The sequence below is a fragment of the Dama dama genome, chromosome 18, assembly GCF_033118175.1.
Source record: "Dama dama isolate Ldn47 chromosome 18, ASM3311817v1, whole genome shotgun sequence".
Taxonomy (NCBI): Eukaryota; Metazoa; Chordata; class Mammalia; order Artiodactyla; family Cervidae; genus Dama; species Dama dama.
Genome location: NC_083698.1, coordinates 93,296,501 through 93,316,090, shown reverse-complemented (window position 1 = coordinate 93,316,090; position 19,590 = coordinate 93,296,501). Strand labels below are relative to the sequence as shown.

Here is a 19,590-nt window from a genome sequence, read left to right as displayed (position 1 = left end):
GTCTCCTCGGAAATGCATCTTACTCCAGATAGTCTCTATGTCTCTTTTAGGGTCAGCCAGACTTTTCATTTTCAAGAAGTAAATAATCAACTTACTTGTGAGATCTTTCCCAAAAATACAACAAAGTACTCAAGATGAATAAAATCACGATGTAGATCTTATTGCAGAAGAAGTGAGCTACAGGTACTAACTGAATATATCATTATTAGGAGCACACATGCTTTATTAAAAATAAAATATAATTCAGAATGAAAGCCAATTGATAAAATTTGTGAAGTAATGTGTGCATTAAGCCAGAATGGAAATTTAAATAAGTTCAGTCTCCAAATTTATCCAAGTTGCAAACACAGGCTATTGTTACAAATAGGATATGAGAATTCACTTCCAGTGTCTCTTCTCATTAAATGGAGGCAACACCAGCCTGAGGCTATTCTCTTAGCTCCAGTTTCCCTGCTCTGACATGTCAGATATTCCTAATGCAATCTTTCTACCCCAAATTTCACATGAACATATCTACTTCACAAAGTCATGTGCACTTGGTTGCAGTTTAAACCTTCAAAATAATGAAATTAGGCATTTTTAAAAGCTAAGAATCACTATTTATTTAAAAAAAAAAAAAAAAAGTCCTTCACCTATTGCTCCAGGAGGTTTTCTAGAATATTTCTGAGCTGGCATTGAATGTGATAACACTTGAGACATTAATAATGGGTCCTAATATGTCCTCTTATGTAGACACTAAAACCAAGACACGTAAAGTATGACATTACCTTATTATCCTCGAGGTTGATCACTTCCAAGAAATCATGACCCTCTAAGCCTTGGAGGCTACTGATCTGATTCTGGCTCAGATCGAGGATCTGCAGGACTCTTAGGTCATCCAAACCTGTGATCTTCTCAATCTGGTTATTGCTCTAAAATAGATAAAATACACTTAATGTCCTAAAGAGAAAACTGCAGTGACAAGTTTTCATTCTGGGTACTGCCTCAAACCTCTTAAAATCAGTAAGACATTCTTGTCTCACTCTATTCCCATCATTCACCTTCCTAAACACATATACATACATCATAGAAAGAAATCACGGTATTGTAGCTGGAAGACTCTGAACATAATATTTTTTGCTAGAGATAAGCAGATGAATGTTCATAGAAACATTGTTCAGTAGGAAAGGCAAAAGCTAGGTAGTATAAAATTTGGACATTGCTAACCTCAAGCCTAATGGCTGCATGACTCCATGCTTCTCTTTAGAAATATAAATTTAACACAATTCATGGCCATTTTAACAAACCACTTGAATACTACAACTCCCACATCTACTCTGTTTTCAGAAATATTCTGAATATAATCACTTCATATCACAAGTCAAGTGGTAGTCTGTGGTATCTGTGGTAGTCTGATATATGTTTCTGCTTATTCATGCTCTTGGTACCTTTCTCTCCTCTTGAATCCAGGCTGCACCTATGACCTGCCTTAACCCAAAGAATATGGCAGAAGTGTCCTAGTTACAAATCTAAGACTTACAAAGGCCTGGCAGTGGCTCCTTTTGTGTCTTGGAGCCCTGAGCTGCCTTGTAAGAACTCTAGCTCCTCTAGAAAGAATCTGTGGAGATGTTACACAGAGAGGAGCCCTGAGATTAGAGAGAGAGAAGAATCTCAGCTACTGCAGCATCTCACCTGAGCCCAGCCCCCAGTCAATCTGCTAGCTGGACATGGAAGACCAGCAGAACCACACAGCTGAGCCTAGCTCAGATTACAGAACTGCAAAATAACAAAATGGTTCACTAATAGAATTTCTCAACACCACTACATTTTGGGGTGGCATGTTTTACAACAACACATACACAAACTAAGTTCTTAAATAATTCACACATAAACATCTTCTTAGACAATACCATGAAACAGAGAAAGATATAAAACTTAAATGTTGTTCTCTTTTCCAATCCCCATGAATCCATAATACAAATTATGGTGGTAACAACAATTTGCATTTTCTTGTACATTTCCCAACACATGCAAAATTCCTTGGGCTCATTAGTATTTGAAGCAGAAGAATATGTCCCAGTAAAGCTAAACTCTGAGTTGAGAATCACAATAAAGAGTAATTTTGAGGTTTCAATTAAAGCCATGTTATACCCATCCTTAAACTTTTAAAACTTTTACTGAGAACTTTATAACTAAGAAGTTATAGTATTCTCTACCATCTATAATATTTTTCCTGGTACATGTTTCCTGATACATTTAATAGTAAGAGCTCATTTTCACCCAATTTTTCATAAGATTTTACTTCAATAATGAGCAAGATTTATATCCATTAATATAATTTTATGGTTCTTTAAAATATATTAATAAAATGTTGATAATCTATAAAGCTGGATGATAGTATGTGGGGATTCATTAAACTATTCCCTTTATTTTTATATATGTCTGAAAAATTCCATAATGAGAAGGAAGAATACTAATAACCCCATTTGCCTAAGTCAGATTTCCTACTGTTCAGAAAAGTTCTAGAAAGAGTAATAGAAAAAGGGAAGGAAAAAACTACACTGAACATAATATTCATATTAATTTAACTTATTGAAATAGGACCTCAATATCCTATTTAAAATATGCCCACATATCAAATTTATACATAATACACTTCTTCCTAAAGACTTTTGATGTGCCATAGATGTGGAAGATAAACTGTAATTCTTTTTTAGTGTGTTTCTGATGGCTTTCAAAGTGGTAGATGCTCAATAGCAGAGTAAGGCATAGAAATGTTTAATTAGATAGTCTATGGTCATAAAAGAAAGCAGAACTTGAGAAATATGTCAAATCAGAATTTGAGTTGAAAGTCATCTAGTCAAATTTTTTATCCAAAGATGAAAAACTGATACTTCTCTCCTCAAAGTGCATGGCCAGTTTCTGCAAGAACAGTTCTTGCATGTTTCATCATGTTGAGCAGGGGAAAAGGGGCAGTTAGAGAGAAACTATTTCATTAAATAAGTAAAATGAGAAGTAGTCTCAATGTCCCAAGTTGGGAGGGGGAAAAAAAAAACAAATGACTTTTACTGAGACACAATGATTTTTTGAAGTTTGGAATGGCTTGTCCTTACTTGCTAAAGGAGGTGGCTGGCAGAACAGACCATGAGTGAACCACATTTTCCCTTAATATTTATTGTAAAAGTTGATGGTAGGGAATTAACAATTGGTTTGTATAGTGAATGGCTCTTTTTTCCCCTCTGAATTTATCTCAATAAAGTGAATTACTTTCAGCAGTACAATTGTTTTACTGATATCACAATTTTTTAAAAAAGCATGAAAAACTACTGAAACAAATGAGTCTTGTGTTATGTAGTTTATTGATATATGGGAAAAAAGCTTTACCATTCTCAAAAATTTTAAGGAAAATGAATGATGGAAAATTTTGTGTTTTCTAGTTAATCTTGGATAATGGGAAAGGGAATGGGAACAATCCATCTAATCTACTTGTAAGAAAAGTAAGTTTTTTATGCTTTTTCTAAAAGCTGCTTGAGATGAAACTGTCAATACAGTTTACTTATTCAGTTACTGAAACAAGGTCTTAGGATAAAAGTGCTATGTGTTGTTATTCTTAATAACGAATTGAATTCTCATTCCCTTGTGCACAGCTCCATATCTCTGTCCACATACCATGCTCTACTTAAAGTCAACAGGAATGCGATGTAAAAAGATACATAAAGAAAAGGATAAAGTTGTAACAAGCTGCAAATTGAATAGAACATACTGCCAAGAATCCTTCAAATTATCATAATTTTTAAATGTGACTTTCTTTTATAATTTTTAAGTTTGCAATTTGACTTGCCGAAGTCATTTTCCTTTACAGCTTTGCCACTGTGCCTTAGTGGACAGAAAACATGAAACTTCAAGGGAAAAATTAAACTTTATCACATCTCTACCGGCAATTAGTAGTTTGCCCTCATCTAATTCACCGTAAGGAGTGAAGAGTCTTGAAAAAGCACTTCAGGCTCCAAGCTCGGGGAAAGAAAAATTAACACATAGCCAACCATCAGCTGTCTGTGGTTAAACAAGACAGAAATAATGCATCATATCTGTAAAAAATCTGCAGGTAACCCAAGATGTTATCTTAAACAACAGTTCAACAATCTTCTGTGGGATAGTTAACATAAGAAATTAATAAATTACTAGTCTCATGGCTTAAAATCCCTGCCTATCCTGTGACAGATAAAATGAAGAATAGAAAAGCCATCCAAAGGGAAGAAGGAAGAAAAAAGACTCCTAGATCATCCACAAACTACTTTATCAGCCCCCAAACTAGTGAGCTAGACTATTACTTCAAAAATACTGTATATATGGTTGGAATTAATATGATCCTGCTGATTTTTTAAGTAAGTTGTCTGTGTTTTCATTCAGTCATAGTCACAGAGCATGTCATATAGCTTAAAGATAGTGCTCTTCATGGGGAAAAAATTTAAAATGTTAACTTTCTGAAGGGAATTCTTCATTTATTCTCAGCCAGAGAGAATAAATGAACTTTATTTATTCATTCATAATAAATTATGAATAAATTTATTCATAATTCTGGTTTTCTAGAATGGGAGACTAGCATACAGTGATATAAAAGGACTGCCAAAATTCAGTGCCCAGTGTTTCACTTGAAAGTAATGAAGGTCTTTTGTTGCAATGAAGTTTTAGCTGCAATAAATATTACACTTCTTCATGTTGTTTAGTCACTAAATCATTTCCGACTCTGCAACCCCATGAATGGTAGCCTGACAAGTTCCTCTGTTCATGGCATTTCCTAGGCAAGAACACTGGAGTGTGTTGCCATTTCCTTCTCCAGGGGATCTTCCCAACCCAAGGATCAAACCTGCATCTCTTGCATTGGCAGGTGGATTCTTTACCACTGAGCCAGCAGGCAAGTCCAAATACTATGCTTAAATATGTTTAAATATTTTTGCATTAATAAGACATTATAAATATATTCTTAACAGGTGCTAAAAGTATGCCTTTCTTTCTTAGTGGTAAAGTCAGTCTTTTAAAAGATGGAATTTGTATACCAAATTAGAAAATCATTTTACATTAGCATGAAATATTCATCAAACACACATAAACAAACCAGATATGAAAAGGAGCTAACAAAACTGAAGATCATGACATTTCATAAAGAAACTAGCTCTTTATAAAACTGAAAAATCCCAGCTATCATTCATATATTTACTAAGACATTAATTAATACTTCTATAGAGAATAACACTTTTGGTAGACTCACCAGACAAAGTATTTTGATTGGTAACATGCCTAAGCCATTAATGGTTGTGATCTTGTTGTTGGCCAAACTAAGGTAGGTAAGACTGCTACACAGCTCGAGTCCACTGATTTCAGTTATCTCATTGCCTGTACACCACGATTATGTTTAAGGAAAATGTTACTGGAAACATTTTGAAGAAACAATGAATCAGTGTCAAATCATCATTAGAAAAATCAGACAACATCATAAATAAAAAAAAGTACTGCATGCCCAATACAAAGCATGCCAAATCTTAAAATATTTTTTATATGTAAGCTAATACATGGGAAAAACATCTGAAAAAGAATGGATGTATATATGTATATGTGTGTGTGTGTGTGTGTGTGTATGTGTATACTTCATATATATCGACTTAGCAACATACCTGATTCACTTTGCTGTACGCCTGAAACTAACAAATTGTAAATCAACTACACTCCAATAAAAATTAAAAAAAAAAAAAGATAAGAAAGAAGTTAGTACTAGCACTACTTTTTTTTTAAAAAAGTAACAGCTTTTGAGTGTGCTCAGTTGCATTTGCATTCATATGTGACTCATTTAATTGGTGAGGAAAAAACAATTAATCGCCAGAGTGAAACCACCAGGGTGGTTCAAAGCTGCCTCTTTGACAGCATTTTTCCTTTGCTCCCTTAATGGTCTTCATGGGAGACCCTTGTAATTTCCTACACGCAGAACTTCTGAATCCAGGGCTGTCCTGGGGACGTACATGTTCTTTATCATCCCCATAACGGGGAAAACAGCCCAGGAGATGTCATCTGCAGAAAATGGGTCATCTGAGATGTCAGCTGAGAAAATTTGGAGAGGAACAGCTTTTTGGCAAATTTCCAGGATTTAATGTCATTTCTCCACCAAAGCTCAGTTTTCCTTCCCAAGTAGCCTAAGACATCACCATTTTCTCAGCCAATTGTCATCTTCAGGGCATCCAGTCATCACCAAGACCTGGCATTTTTTGCTTTAAAACATCTCTTCAAATATGCCGTTCCTTTTCATCTCCAGCTTAATTCAGCTTTGGTACCAGTGGGTACTTCTAACTTACATTTCTTCTTGTCTTCAAGTCATCTTACACCCTATAGTCAGGTTAAATTTTTTTCAAAATATTGATTGGATATCATGCTTCAATTAACAAATTCTTACAGGACGAATTCCAAAATTTTCACTCTGGCATTTAAGGTCCTTCACTTTAAGCAAAACCTATTTATTGAATTTCATCCTCATTATAATGCAGTGAGAGTTCTCCAATTTTGCCAGGTCCATCTTCTTAATAGTTCAGGAATTTACATTTGACTTTCTTTTTTTTTTTAATACTGCTTTCCTAATTATTTCTAAAATCTGCCCATTCTTCAGGTTTTAATTTAAAATTCCACTTTTTAAGTTTTCTCTTTCTTTTTTTTAACATTTGCATTAAACTGGCATAGTAAGCATTTCTTTTTGATGAATAACCTCACTTCTCTACTTCTATTACTTTTTACTTACATAAATAAGTACGAGTGACAGATTTGGAGAACATATATTCACAACATACAGAATAGACAACGAATTAAATATCTAGAAAATATAAAGATGCAATAGCCCAATAGAAAATGGGGAAAGAATATAATCAAGAAATTCTCAGAAGAGCAAATCCAAGTGGCTAACATATCGTAACAGAGAATAGGAAATGGCAAGCCACTCCAGTATTTTTGCCTGGGAAATCCTATGGACAGAGGGCTACAATCCATGGGGTCATAAGAGTCAGATACAACTTAGCAACTAAACCACCACCACCAACATAAAAAACATATGAAAAGACACTCTGCTTCACCTATAGTCAGGAGAAAGTAAATTAAGATGTTATTCTTCGCCTATCAGTTTCACAAACATTTTAAAAGTTTTGATAGATTCTTTCATACCACTGGGTGAGAGGGTTCATTATGGTACAGCCTCTCTGGAGGCAGTCTGGCAGTGTTTATTATAACTGTAAATATCGGGGCAATTCCAATTCTTGGTATTCACTCTAAACAAACTGTTTCTTCCTCAAAGCCTTTTCTGGTCAACTTCAAATACCCCACCTATGGAGATCAATCTCAGAACCAACAAATGTTTTGAAGAGAAAGGAACAGACTGTAAGTATCACAAAAACATACATTTTGCTTCATAATTATCTGTAGTTATCCTAACTCTATTACTTACTAGCTATGCAACATAAGTTCTCTCTGCTCAGATTTTTCATCTGTAAAATGAAGACAACATCAGGTTGCCATGAAGCCCAAAAGTTAGATCATGAGGAAAAAATTTTAGAAAATAAGTGTGAATGAGTTGTACAAACTATCAAGTACCTCACACTTACAAGGCATGATGTTACTGTTACTAAATTACAAGCACATGAAGCTAAGGAATCACATCCTCTGCCTCCTGGCCAACAGCACACAAACGAGGATTCAGGCCAGGATGGATTCTGAAAGAACTAGGCCAGAGACAGCTGTTAATTAAGAAACTAAGAGCAATGATGAGAAAATACTGCCAAACGAACTGGAAATTCCTTGATTTTCCTCACAGGTTCCAGATTCGATCCTTAGGCGGAAGCATAATTCTGCTTGTTGTCAGCATGCATTTCAAAACCACTTTCACAAAGCTTCCTGCCAGACTAGCTCTACAAACAGACATTTATGCTCATAAACATGATCCTTCTTTCTGCTTCCATTTTCTTTGAGCTGTTTAATCACTCCATAGATGAATTAAAATATCCTCAGAGTAGCATTCTTTGGCAAGAAAAATTAAGCATGGAAAACTTCAAATGGCCAACTGTTTCACTCTAGCCCAGGAAGCAATAGTCTCTAAGTCCTATTGCAGGAGCACTAGGGTCTTGGTAGCTCAGCCTCAGCAGAAATGAAGATACTCTGAATTATGATGGAGGGTAAAAGAAATGCTTGTGAGTGGCTGAGTCAGGAAGGATTCCCATGGGAAGCAGGCAGGAATTAGAAAACTAGAATATGGAGATCCAGAAACCAGCAAGAGATAATGGGAATTGAAAAGGAAATCTTGTTGACTGTGTGTATAGTGATTTTCCAAGACATTAGAGACTACCTTCAGTTTACTTTCTAGCTTTGGACAGGAGGGGAAGTCTTGTATTACGAAATTAGTACTGCAAGGGCCAGAAGGAGGAGGAATACAGATGCCCCCTGCAGACATGGCCAGGGCTTCTACACTGGGGCAAAGGATGAGGAATTGACTGAACATTTCTGTTGATAAATACTTTCATTTCACCAAAATTTTGTTTCCCAACTCTTCACTCCTCTTTAAATTTCAAGGAATTTCAAGCACTATAAATTAAAGCTGACCTTTGAAAAACAGGTTTGAAATTTATGGGACCATTTTTACTTGAGTTGTTTTTTCTCTCACTAAATGCATACTACAGTGATACACCATCTCTAGAGGTTGGTTGAATCCACTGATGCAGAACTGTGGCTAACAAAGAACTTATTGTAAAGTTATGTGAGGATATTCAATTGCTCTGGGTTGGTCCCTAACTCTTACCATTATTCAAGGATCAACGGCAATCATGTTCTTAAGTAAAGAGTACTTTTAACAGAGGTATAAGAGCTTTCTCCACTAATTACTCCCACAGTTACATCATATGTGACTATCAGCAATGACAACAGTCAATATGCAGGACTGGTCCATCCAAAGCTCTGAGTTCAGGAATAACTTTCTCTCTCCCATCTCATTTTCTTAAGAACCTTCATGAAATGTTACTTGCCCTTCCTCCTAACATTATTCTTTCACATTCTTTAATAGGTCTTGGGACTATCCAGTAAGAAGAAATATAAGTTAAGTCACTAAAATGTTACAATGAATTAGCTTACTAGGTTAATTCTCTTAGGTATATTTCAATTTTAAAAGGCCATTATTAGGAGAAGGACTCAAAGAACTAAGAATCAACATACTGCATTCTAACTCTAAAGTTTTATGATCCTATGAATAAATCTTTTACTGTGGAATGTTAGATCCTCATGGAAACTGAGTGAAGGAACCCAAAGGCACATAAGCATAACTTTCCAGCAAGGGAAAAGCCCAACAATATATTTTTACATTTTGGTGATGCTGTCAGCAGTTCACAGTGCTTGACATGAATTATTCGCTACTCTGGTATTTGCTCTTATTCATTTGTCTATAGTCATAAAATATGGGCCTGGTGTATAGAAAACAGTTGCTAAGAAATAAGTAGGAAATCCATCACAATTCTCTTAGTGGACAGAACCACAGTGATGGCTTTAATCAAAATCAATCCTGAAGGATGTATATCACCTTACCAGTGAAAAATGTTCTTCACTCAGAGAGTGAATCTCTTTAAGAAATGAAACATGCATACACTTTAAATGGCTATGTGATAAAAGTAGTAATTATTCAATGAATTGCAACATGGGAAGAACAACGGAATTCAGAAGACTAGTCTTGGTTCAACCATTTACCAAATAATCTTGGACATGTCCTTGGGTCTTGGGCTTCTCTCCCATAAAATAATAGCACTAAAGACAAAAAAAAGAAAAGAAAAAATAAAACAAAATAATAGCACTAGATGATCCCTAGAATCCTGTCTAGATTTTAAAATTCTATGAATCAATTTTTCAAAATTTCATGATTCTATAATCATAGAATAAATTCCAATGAACAATCAATTGTATATATAGGTGAAGAATAAACTGCATCCTTTCTTAAACCTAAACAAATGTACTTATCCTTGATAAAGTTTATCATCTTTCATTTTGGGGTGCTTATCAATTAATCATCAGTTGCCCACCTACAAAGGACAAAATAGTATAATAAACTAAAAAGTTAATATTGTATAGTTAACATTGAGTTATTAACATAATCTACTATAATCACATTGTCAGCACTACTAGTTTGATTAGCTGATTTGTTTTTATTTTAAATAACTGCTTCTAATATTGATAATTATACTTCTATTTTAATTTTATTTTAAACAAAGGTGCATTTCTTCGCCCTCAAATAGAAAATACAGATGCTCACTAAGGAAAGCTTGAACAAATTTAAAAAGTTTAAAATAGAAAACAGCTAAATTTCTACAGCATTTAAAAAAGGACAAGTAGAATGGCATCAGATTAAAAAAAACATGATATTCAAAATATAATAGAGGGGACTGATTAGGTTAGAGCTGTGGATCTCAAAGTGTGGTCCTCAGACCACCAATATCAGCATCACCTAAGAATTGGCAGAGGATGAGATGGTTAGATGGCATTACTGACTCAACAGACATGAATTTGAGCAAACTCTGGGAGCTAGTGAAGGACAGGAGCCTGGCAGGCTGCCGTCCATGGGGTCACTAAGAGTTGGACACAACTTAGCAACTGAACAACAAGAACTTGTTAGTGATGCAAATTCTCAGGTACCACTCCAGACTTACTTAAGCAAAAGCTCTGGAGGATGGGGACCAGCAACAGGTGTTTTAACAAGCCCTCCAGGGAATTCTGATAGAGCTAAAGTTTGAAGTTTGGTAAATAATTATTTTCAAGGAAATTAATTTCTAATTTTCAAATTAAAATTTAAAAAAAAATTTTTTATTCGGCCTGCTTCTATTTACTTTTAAAACTTTGATGAATATTCTTAAAAGCACAGGTCTGTGGTAGTCTGATACATGCCTCTGCTTATTCATGCTGCACCCATGACCTGCCTTAAGCCAAAGAATATGGCAGAAAAGTCCTGGTTCCAAATCTAAGACTTAAGAAGACCTGGCAGTGGCTTCTTTTGTGTCTTGGAGCCCTGAGCTGCCATGTAACAGCTGTAACATCCTGATGTCTCTCTCTCAAAGATAACCCCTAGGCTGAATTGCCTATTTCTTCTTTCCTTTCCCCTTTGATTTTATACCTAAACTATATTTGGTTTTATTAACAGCCAACTGAAGTGGCACATGGAGATAGAGTTCATTCATTTTCACTCCTGTGTGATAATGCTGTTGTATCAGTATACCATAATTTATTTATCCTCTCTCTTATCAAGGAGCATTTGGGCTATTTCAATTTTTGCTGTTATAAGCAATGTTGCTATGAGCATTCTTACCCAAGCCTCCAGGTACACGTATGCGAAACTTCCTAGACATAAGAATGAAAGGGCTAGGTCACAAAACGTGGATGTTTAACCTTACAAGACTGCACAAAATTGCTTTCCAAAGTGGTTGAACTAATTTCACAACTGTAGGAAGAAAAACAGAGATCCTCTGGACCGATGTGCTCTCCAACATGGGGTATTTTTAGATTTCTTACATTCTGCCAATCGAATGGCTGTGACACAGTATCTCATGGTCTTGAACTGCATTTCCCTGAGTACAAGTGAGGTTGACACGTCTTCATATGTTTATTAGCCTTTCTGATTCATTTTCTATAAAATTATTTTTACATACCTTCTCCCATCTTCATATCCAGGAACATAATATATTTCCCTCCAGCTATGTCTTTAATACTCTTCAATAAAGTTTTATTATGTTCCCTCTACAGGTCTTACTCATCTTTAATAAGAAATACATTCTTGTAAATAGTGTTTCTTCTAAAGGTTGTGTTTTCTAATTGCTTGTTTGTGGTGTAGAGTAATGCAGCTGATTTCTGTTTATTGAAGTCATATCCAGCTATCTTGTTGAACTCTCAAAACTCTGTTATTTCTAGTAATTTATTGCAAGTTCTTTTACCTATTCTCTGTAGACAATCACATCATCTATAAAAAATGACTTTTTGTCTGTATCAATCTTTACATTTTCCTTTAATTTCTCTTTCTTATCTTTTGGTACTGAGTAACACCTCTATACGGAGAAGGCAATGGCAACCCACTCCAGTACTCTTGCCTGGAAAGTCCCATGGATGGAGGGGCCTGGTAGGCTGCAGTCCATGGGGTCGCTAGAAGTTGGACACGACTGAGCGACTTCACTTTCACTTTTCACTTTCATGCATTGGAGAAGGAAATGGCAACCCACTCCAGTATTCTTGCCTGGAGAATCCCAGGGACGGAGGAGCCTGGTGGGCTGCCGTCTATGGGGTCACACAGAGTCGGACACAACTGAAGCGACTTAGCAGCAGCAGCAACACCTCTAAAACAATGACGGTTAGAAGTGGCAAAGGTAAAAAAAAATTAAAAAAAAAAGAAGTGGCAAAGATACCTATCTTGCCTTGTATCCTTGATTTTAAAGAGTGCTTTTAACATGTCCCCAGTTGAGATAAAGTTTGTTTCAAATATTTTTGTTGACATTCTTACCAAGTTGAGGAAATTTCCTATTACTAGTTTACTAAGTTTTTATTGTGAAGGAAAAATGGATTCCATTAAATTTTCCCTATCTATTGAGTTTATGTATCTATTGATCACATGATTTATTTCCCTTAATCGGTTCAAGTTATTAATGACACTTTAAAATCTGCTACTGTTAAACTAGCCTTACATTCATGAGATAAACATAACTTGGTCATGGTATATTATCTTTTTCATATATTGTCAATCCAGTTTGCTAATATTTTGTTTAGGATTCTTACATCTGTATCACAAGTGAAATAAACCTGCCATTTTCCTTTCTCTTATCTTTCCTTGTCTGGTTTGGGTATCAAAGTAATCTTATTAGAATTAACTGTGCATGTGCCTTCTGTCTTAAATCTTTGAAAGAATTTGTTCATTTTTGAAAGGTTTGTTCTTCAAAGTTTGGGTCTGGTGGGGTTTTTGTTTGAAGATATTTAATTCATTTTAATTTGTAATGAGTTACTTTAATAGTGATAGGGCTACTCTGTTTCTATCTCCAAGCCAGTGCTTTGGTACATAACATGTTTCTAGGGATTTATCCACTTCATCTAAGTTTTCAAATGTACTGACATTAAAAAATTGTCTAGAAATTCTTTACCTTAAAGCTTTTTAGTCTTTTCAAAACTCTAATTACATAACTACACACAACATGATATGCCTGAACAGAACAAAAGAAAGAGGCATAGTTAGTACTGTTTAAAAACGAGCCTACCCTCTTTCAAAGCTGTAAGCTATCTAAGAAGTTGTTTATGAAGGGAAGCTTGTTCTGGGTACTTGTCTTTGCATGTTTAAAAACCCAGGTGAGGAACAGTGCTACGGTACATTCTAATTCTGTGTTCATGTTCTGAATTCCAATTGGTTCTGATGCAGTAATTAAAGCTTTTTATACTTTGGAGAGAAGACTCCATTGTTACATCTAAAGTTAAGTTTAAAAAAACCCTGATTTCTTTCTCCACTGACATTTACAAAGTCATAATAGTTTAGCTTTTTACATGGAAAGATAAATTTAGTAGAAATTGAGACTTTCATGATAGATATGTTTTAAAGAGCATCTTCAGTCCAAAATACCATTGAATAGTTTTCTCTGACACTTCCACGCTGCACGTGGAAGACTATTTTTCTGGGAGACAGAATTCCAGACTGCTGTGTCACAGTGTCACTCGGGGTACCCTGGGGGTTACAAGTGGCTCTGGATACTCAGTTTCTTCTGGCTGGTGGGGGCTTAGGGGGCAGCTGACTTCTAGACTAGTGCTTTTCAAGCTTTACTATCAACTCACATCACCAGGGGGTTTTGTTAAAAATGCAGATTCTGATTTCAAAGGTCTGGGGTAGCATCCAAGAGCCTGCATTTCTAAGAAGTTCCAGGCAATGCTGCTGCTGCTGCTACTCCTTGAGGAGCATTCTTCTAGATGGCCTGAGATGACGAGATCTCCAAGCCAGACTGCATCAGGGTTGTCAGACTTTGTCTCTTTGCAAATGCAATACACGTACAACAGTCAAGTAAAAAGTGAAGGTTCTATGAACGGGTGCTGCTAATGTGTACTACTTTTAGTCTGTCATCAAAACATTTCATTTTGATCATTTTCTTATTAGGCTACGTTCAGGAACACTTGCTTATTTCAAGAGCACCATCTAAATTTCCACGAATTGCTCATTTTCACATATAAGTTCTAAAGAGAGTGATGCTATGTTTTAAGCTTTCCATCATATGCAAATAAAGGGTTTTTCCTATAAAATATGTCTTCAAGAAAATGTATCTTCTGTTCTCCCTACACCCCAGCCTCATTACAAGTGTAGTGTGTATTAGCTGCTGCCACATCCCTGGAATGAGGCACCCGAGGGCAATCAATTCATTCTCCACTCTGCCCCGAAAAATCCTCAGGTGGGTAGAAAGATACTTACTGAGAAAGAGAAGGCACTGCTCCCTTATCACCCAGAGAACATCGGTCTCTGGTGTAAAGAGGTTCAAGCTCATTAAACTCATAGATCCCCTGTCAACCCCTTAGGGTCCAGAAGCTGGAGTGTGTCTACTTGAAAGTAGGCACTCTGTTTGCACGGGAGCCTGGCTCATGAAACAGGTATATTGCTAAAGTTGGCTATGAATCAAAAGTTTTTGGTTTAACAACTGTTAAAACATTTTTTATGGAAGCATCATTTGAAATACACTGAAGAAGATTGCTAGTTAAAGGGAGCTTTGTATGAATTTTTCTGCAAAATAAATATTCACTAATTTTGGTCATATCTGGAATTACAGATATTGGACTTACATAAAGTAGGGCACCAGTTTAAGTAAATTTGAGGAAGGGAGTTGGGTAAACAGAACTTCTTATCTGGTTCTAGAATTAAAAGTAAGCCTATGTTTACTAGAAAAATGACTCACTTCTTAGATTCTCAGGTGTAAGAAGTTCTTGGCAAGCTTTGCTTGCAATCTTACTCCATGGTCAGTAAGACACCTTCCTTCGTCTTGCGAGTATCAATGCTGAGCCATTTCAACGAGTCACACATCTCTAGTAAATCTGCCCATCCGGCACTACTTCATATCATCCATTACACACATATTAACAACACATGTATTAACTACACGGGCCTATTAACCAAACTTTCCCTGTTACTCATTCAAAGGATACTGTCCAAAATTAGCTTTGTGAGAGACTCATATGCCGATAAACTGCACATTTCTGAAATCTGGTTGCAGGAAAAATCCACCTGCTGATAGAAAGAAAGCAGGATGTCATTCATCTTAACCACACAGTTACTGGCACAAGAAGAATGTCTTTTCTGATGAGGAGTTACCAGCTCAAAAGACACTCAGGCTAACTTACTTGCCCTGTGTTTAATCATTTCCTAGCTGGGACTCTTTTCTGTCCACTTTGGGGGGAAGGAAGGGGGAGACCCTTCCCTGTGGCCAGTGCACACACCCCCCACAACAGAAATGCTTTCCATTGCTGCAGTCACTCTCCCCATTTTCAGCATTTATTTTAAACTTTCTTGATCTTCCTTCAGAACTTAACCTCAACTACTTCACCCTTACTAACCACCATCTTCTCTGACTCCCAGTAGCCTGTGTACACCTAGTTTATATGTATATCTGGTTTCTAGTTTCTTCACTTTCTCTGCTTCTATCTCAATTTACTCTCCCATGTCACCCCCTAAATGCCAGAAAAGTTTTTCTTATTTATCCCTCAAGCCTCTTCCACTCAGCACCCTTTCTCAAAATTGACTATTATAGGGAAGCATTTTCAAAAGTATCAGTTGTCCCTACTCAAAAATATGAGAAAAACAAACAATATTAAAAAACTTTAATTATTCACCTACTGGCAAAAGATGGAAAGGTATTTTTAAACACTGCACTGATAACTTTGTTGGGCACATTGTAATCATTTTCTGGAAAACTATAAGCAATTATATAATAAGTACTATTCTTATCCTCTTTTGCCCTTTAAAACAGTAATTTTAACCCCCCCCAAAGTGCTAAGATTATTTTTATCAATATGTTAAATATTAAATACTTCAAATACTAAAACCTTTAAATACTGAATACTAAAAAATTCTTTTTGAAAACAGCTCAAGTGGAAAGAGTAGAAAACTGGTCAAATTGATTACAATACATCACAAGACTGCAAAGTCAGTAAAATAAAAGTAAGTGAATCATGTGAGGAAATAGAAATATGCAAATAAAATAACATTAGTTCAAAAAATCAGAAACAAAATTTTATGCATATACAAGTTTCAACTATGTAAAATGTATCCCATGACTGAATTAAAAAGTCAGTCTGGCATAACAAAATGAAGCTTCATGTTTACTTTTTTGTTCTATATAATAATGATGGGCTAGAAATAAACTTCTAATTATCTAGCCTTATTTACAACTGACCTTTTTGCTCATGACACCTATCTATACCCCTATAGGGACTCTATCCATCCATTTATTTACACTGGGCTTGTTGAGAGACCTTAAAAGTGTTACGATACTGCCCTGACTCCCACTGGGAGTTCCACTGGAGCCCAGAGCTTGTAAGCAGTGCCCATCAATCAAATGAAACTTCTTCACCTACTAAGAGCAAAATCATTCCAGCAAATATAAAAAGGGTCAGGGCTCCTGTTCTTTGGAGTATGCTTTCTCTGGTTGGTGGCACAAGGCACTAAAATAATAAATGAAAAAGAAGCAAAGCTTCCCCAGAGGGTGGGATATTATACACAAGCCTGATTTACTGGGAAAAAATGGGCTTTGGGCCTCAGTCATGGGGTTCAGTGCCAGCCCTGTGACCTCCTGGCAAAGGTTAAGTAAGTTATTTGACCTTTTGTGCTTCTGCAAATCCATGTGTAAAATGGGACCATCCCAGCTGCCTCACAGTTCTTACTGGGGGGATCTGGTAAGATCCTGCATTGGAAACTCTGGAAGATCTTGATCATTCCCCTCCCAGCTTCACAAAGGGGTTCACTTAGGGTTCGCATAGGGTTGAAGTATCTCATCAGGGGCACTCTGGCACTTTGCAAGCACTTTTCTGAAGGTACCAATATATCTGCTCTTGAATTCGCTAGGAACCTTAAACACTGAGGTATCTGCCATAATGATGGAAACACATCATTTTACACTTGTCCAAATGCACAGCCCGTACGACACCAAGAGTGAATCCTAACGTAAACTGTGGTTTTGGGGTGACCATGATGTGTCAGAAGTTGGAGAGTAACAAATGCCCCACTCTGGTGGGGACTGTTGACTGTGGGGAAGCTGTGCATACAGTTGGGGCAGGAGATATATGGGAAATCTCTGTCCTTCCCCCTCAATTTTGCTCTGAACCTAAAACTGCTCTTTTAAAAAAAAAAAAAAAAGAGATGGGCTATCTGATTTGTTTTAGTTTTCTTGCACAGTCTTTTGGGGGCTGGGGTGAGGTAAGGTTGTGAATAAAAGAAACTCCAGAAAAGTTTTTCCCAGGAAGGGTTCACTCTGTTGCTATGGCTGGTTCCCCTGGGGTCTAGGGCAAGATGGAAGGGACAGAGAACCCAGACAGCAAAGGACAGAGAATCTAGACAGCTCAGCAAGAACAATTTCTGATGACCTGGAGACTGTGAGGCCCCACAATGAAGACCAACAGGCACTTTGTGTGGCTTATCTGGATAAAGGAATGTCACCCCAACAATAACTGTAACTTCAAAGGGAAAAAAAAAATTCATTACTGATAAAAATGTAGCAAAGTGAAACAACAGAAGAAAAATTAAGAGAGACATTTCCCTGGCAGTGGAGATGGTGTCAGATTCTTGACTTTAAATGGACCCAGAAGGATACTTTGGATCTAAATTAACTTGGTTTCTAAACAAGTAAAACTAATAGATAATAAAAAGCAATTGTTTTCCATTCTGCAAAATAATTTTTAATGAAATACTTAAGTCCAGTAGAAGGACACTCAACCCCAGCTTGTAGCAATGGTTCCCAAATTTATCAGCATGTTACAGCCACGTGGGCAGGGTCCTTTAAAAATCCCCACACTCAGGCTTTACTTTGGACTACTTGAATCAGAACCTCTGGGAGCAGGTGGGGTCCAGGCAGCAGCAGTTTTTAAAACATCCTAGGTGATTCCAATGTACAGAAAATTGGGGTACCAGCAGTCTGTGATCTCTCTGAAGTATGGTCCATGGATCAGCAGCAATGGCTTGCCAGGAAAGTTGTTAGAAAGGAGAGTCTCAGGCCACCCCAGACCTCCTAGGTTAGAATCTCATTTTCACAAGAATGCCACGTGAGCTATATTCACATTAAAGCATGAGACACTGGGTTCCATAGCAGAGTAAGCTGCTCTGTCAATGAACATTCTCAAGTTTCATTCTGCCTCAGAAATGCAGAAGCATGTGCAGAGAAGCAAGAATGAAGATGTGAAATCACTGCTTTCTAAATAGGAGCTAAGGCTGGATCAATAAGAAGGCAAAACGTAAGCCCCCAGGAAATTTTTACATATTTTTCAGGTACAAAATTGTTACACTATTACAAAAATAAACAAACAATAACTAGTATTTAAATGAAGCATAGAAAAAGGAAGTTAATTCTTTGGTTTGAACACTAGGTTTCAGCAAAGCTTCTGAAAAATATCACCTGAAAGACTCTATCTTTTTTTCTAAAATAAATGACACACAAGTCCTTCTTTTTTAAAATTCATTTTCCCTCTACCTTATTCTCTCTGAACTCTCTTTGGGTGCTGTTTGGCTTGTTAATGTATTTCACAAATCAGTTAACACATGTAATTAGTGTATTAATAAAACCTACCTTGAGGTTTTTGGGCGGCTTGAAATTGAAGAATGTTTTCAGGTGATTCTGAGAAGCATTAAGTTCTAGAAGATAAGGCATACAGCTCACACAAGACAAATCTGGGAGGAGGGACAGTGGAAATGAATACAGAATAAGGTAAGCCAATAAAGTAAAAATTAGACAAAGTCATTAAAAACAGCAAACATCATATCAGGACATTTTAAAATTATGCTAGTTGTAAGCACATCTTAATTATTCCAGATGAATTAAATGAAGAAAAGTAGGAATATGCAAAACAACACACACACACACACACACACACAGCATGGGAAAACACATCATGAGCCTGCAATGTAACCTTCTTCTCCAGGGCCCCCCACCCCCACAGTGGAACTATTCTTCTCCAGGGCCCCCTCACCCCTCCTGTTCCCATCTTCCAGTACCTTCAAGATAGAAACGGCCAAGGTTTCCTGAGTCCCAGCTCACTCTCCCCCAGCTGCTAACAGTCAATGCTTCAAAAATGCCAGGCTTGGAGGAACTAAAGCTTTACATAATCCTCTCGATAATTAGCCCCTGAATAACTGCATTAGGTCTTTTCGGAAAGACGGCAAATGCTACAATTAGTTCCTTGTTATAAATTACATTTTGTTTCAGATGGACTCAATCTTAAATCTCATTAATTATTTGAAGTGATTTAAATTATGGCCATTATTTTACTTTGATTCTGGGCTGGTTCAAAACCATGTGTGAGTTTTGCATTTTATCCCCAGCCAATATTCTGTACCTAGAATACTAA

General features: G+C 36.5%; 1 protein-coding gene across 1 annotated transcript in view; it reads right to left on the bottom strand.

The window, feature by feature from the left end:
* LRGUK (leucine rich repeats and guanylate kinase domain containing) overlaps window positions 1-19,590 on the bottom strand; it is a 96,190-nt gene that overhangs the window by 63,010 nt on the left and 13,590 nt on the right. The window contains exons 4-7 of the mRNA XM_061166420.1: window positions 18,813-18,913; window positions 15,184-15,265; window positions 5,249-5,373; window positions 768-911 (exon numbers count right to left, since the gene is read on the bottom strand). Coding sequence (XP_061022403.1) covers window positions 768-911; window positions 5,249-5,373; window positions 15,184-15,265; window positions 18,813-18,913 — 452 coding nt within the window. The remainder of the gene's footprint in view (window positions 1-767; window positions 912-5,248; window positions 5,374-15,183; window positions 15,266-18,812; window positions 18,914-19,590) is intronic.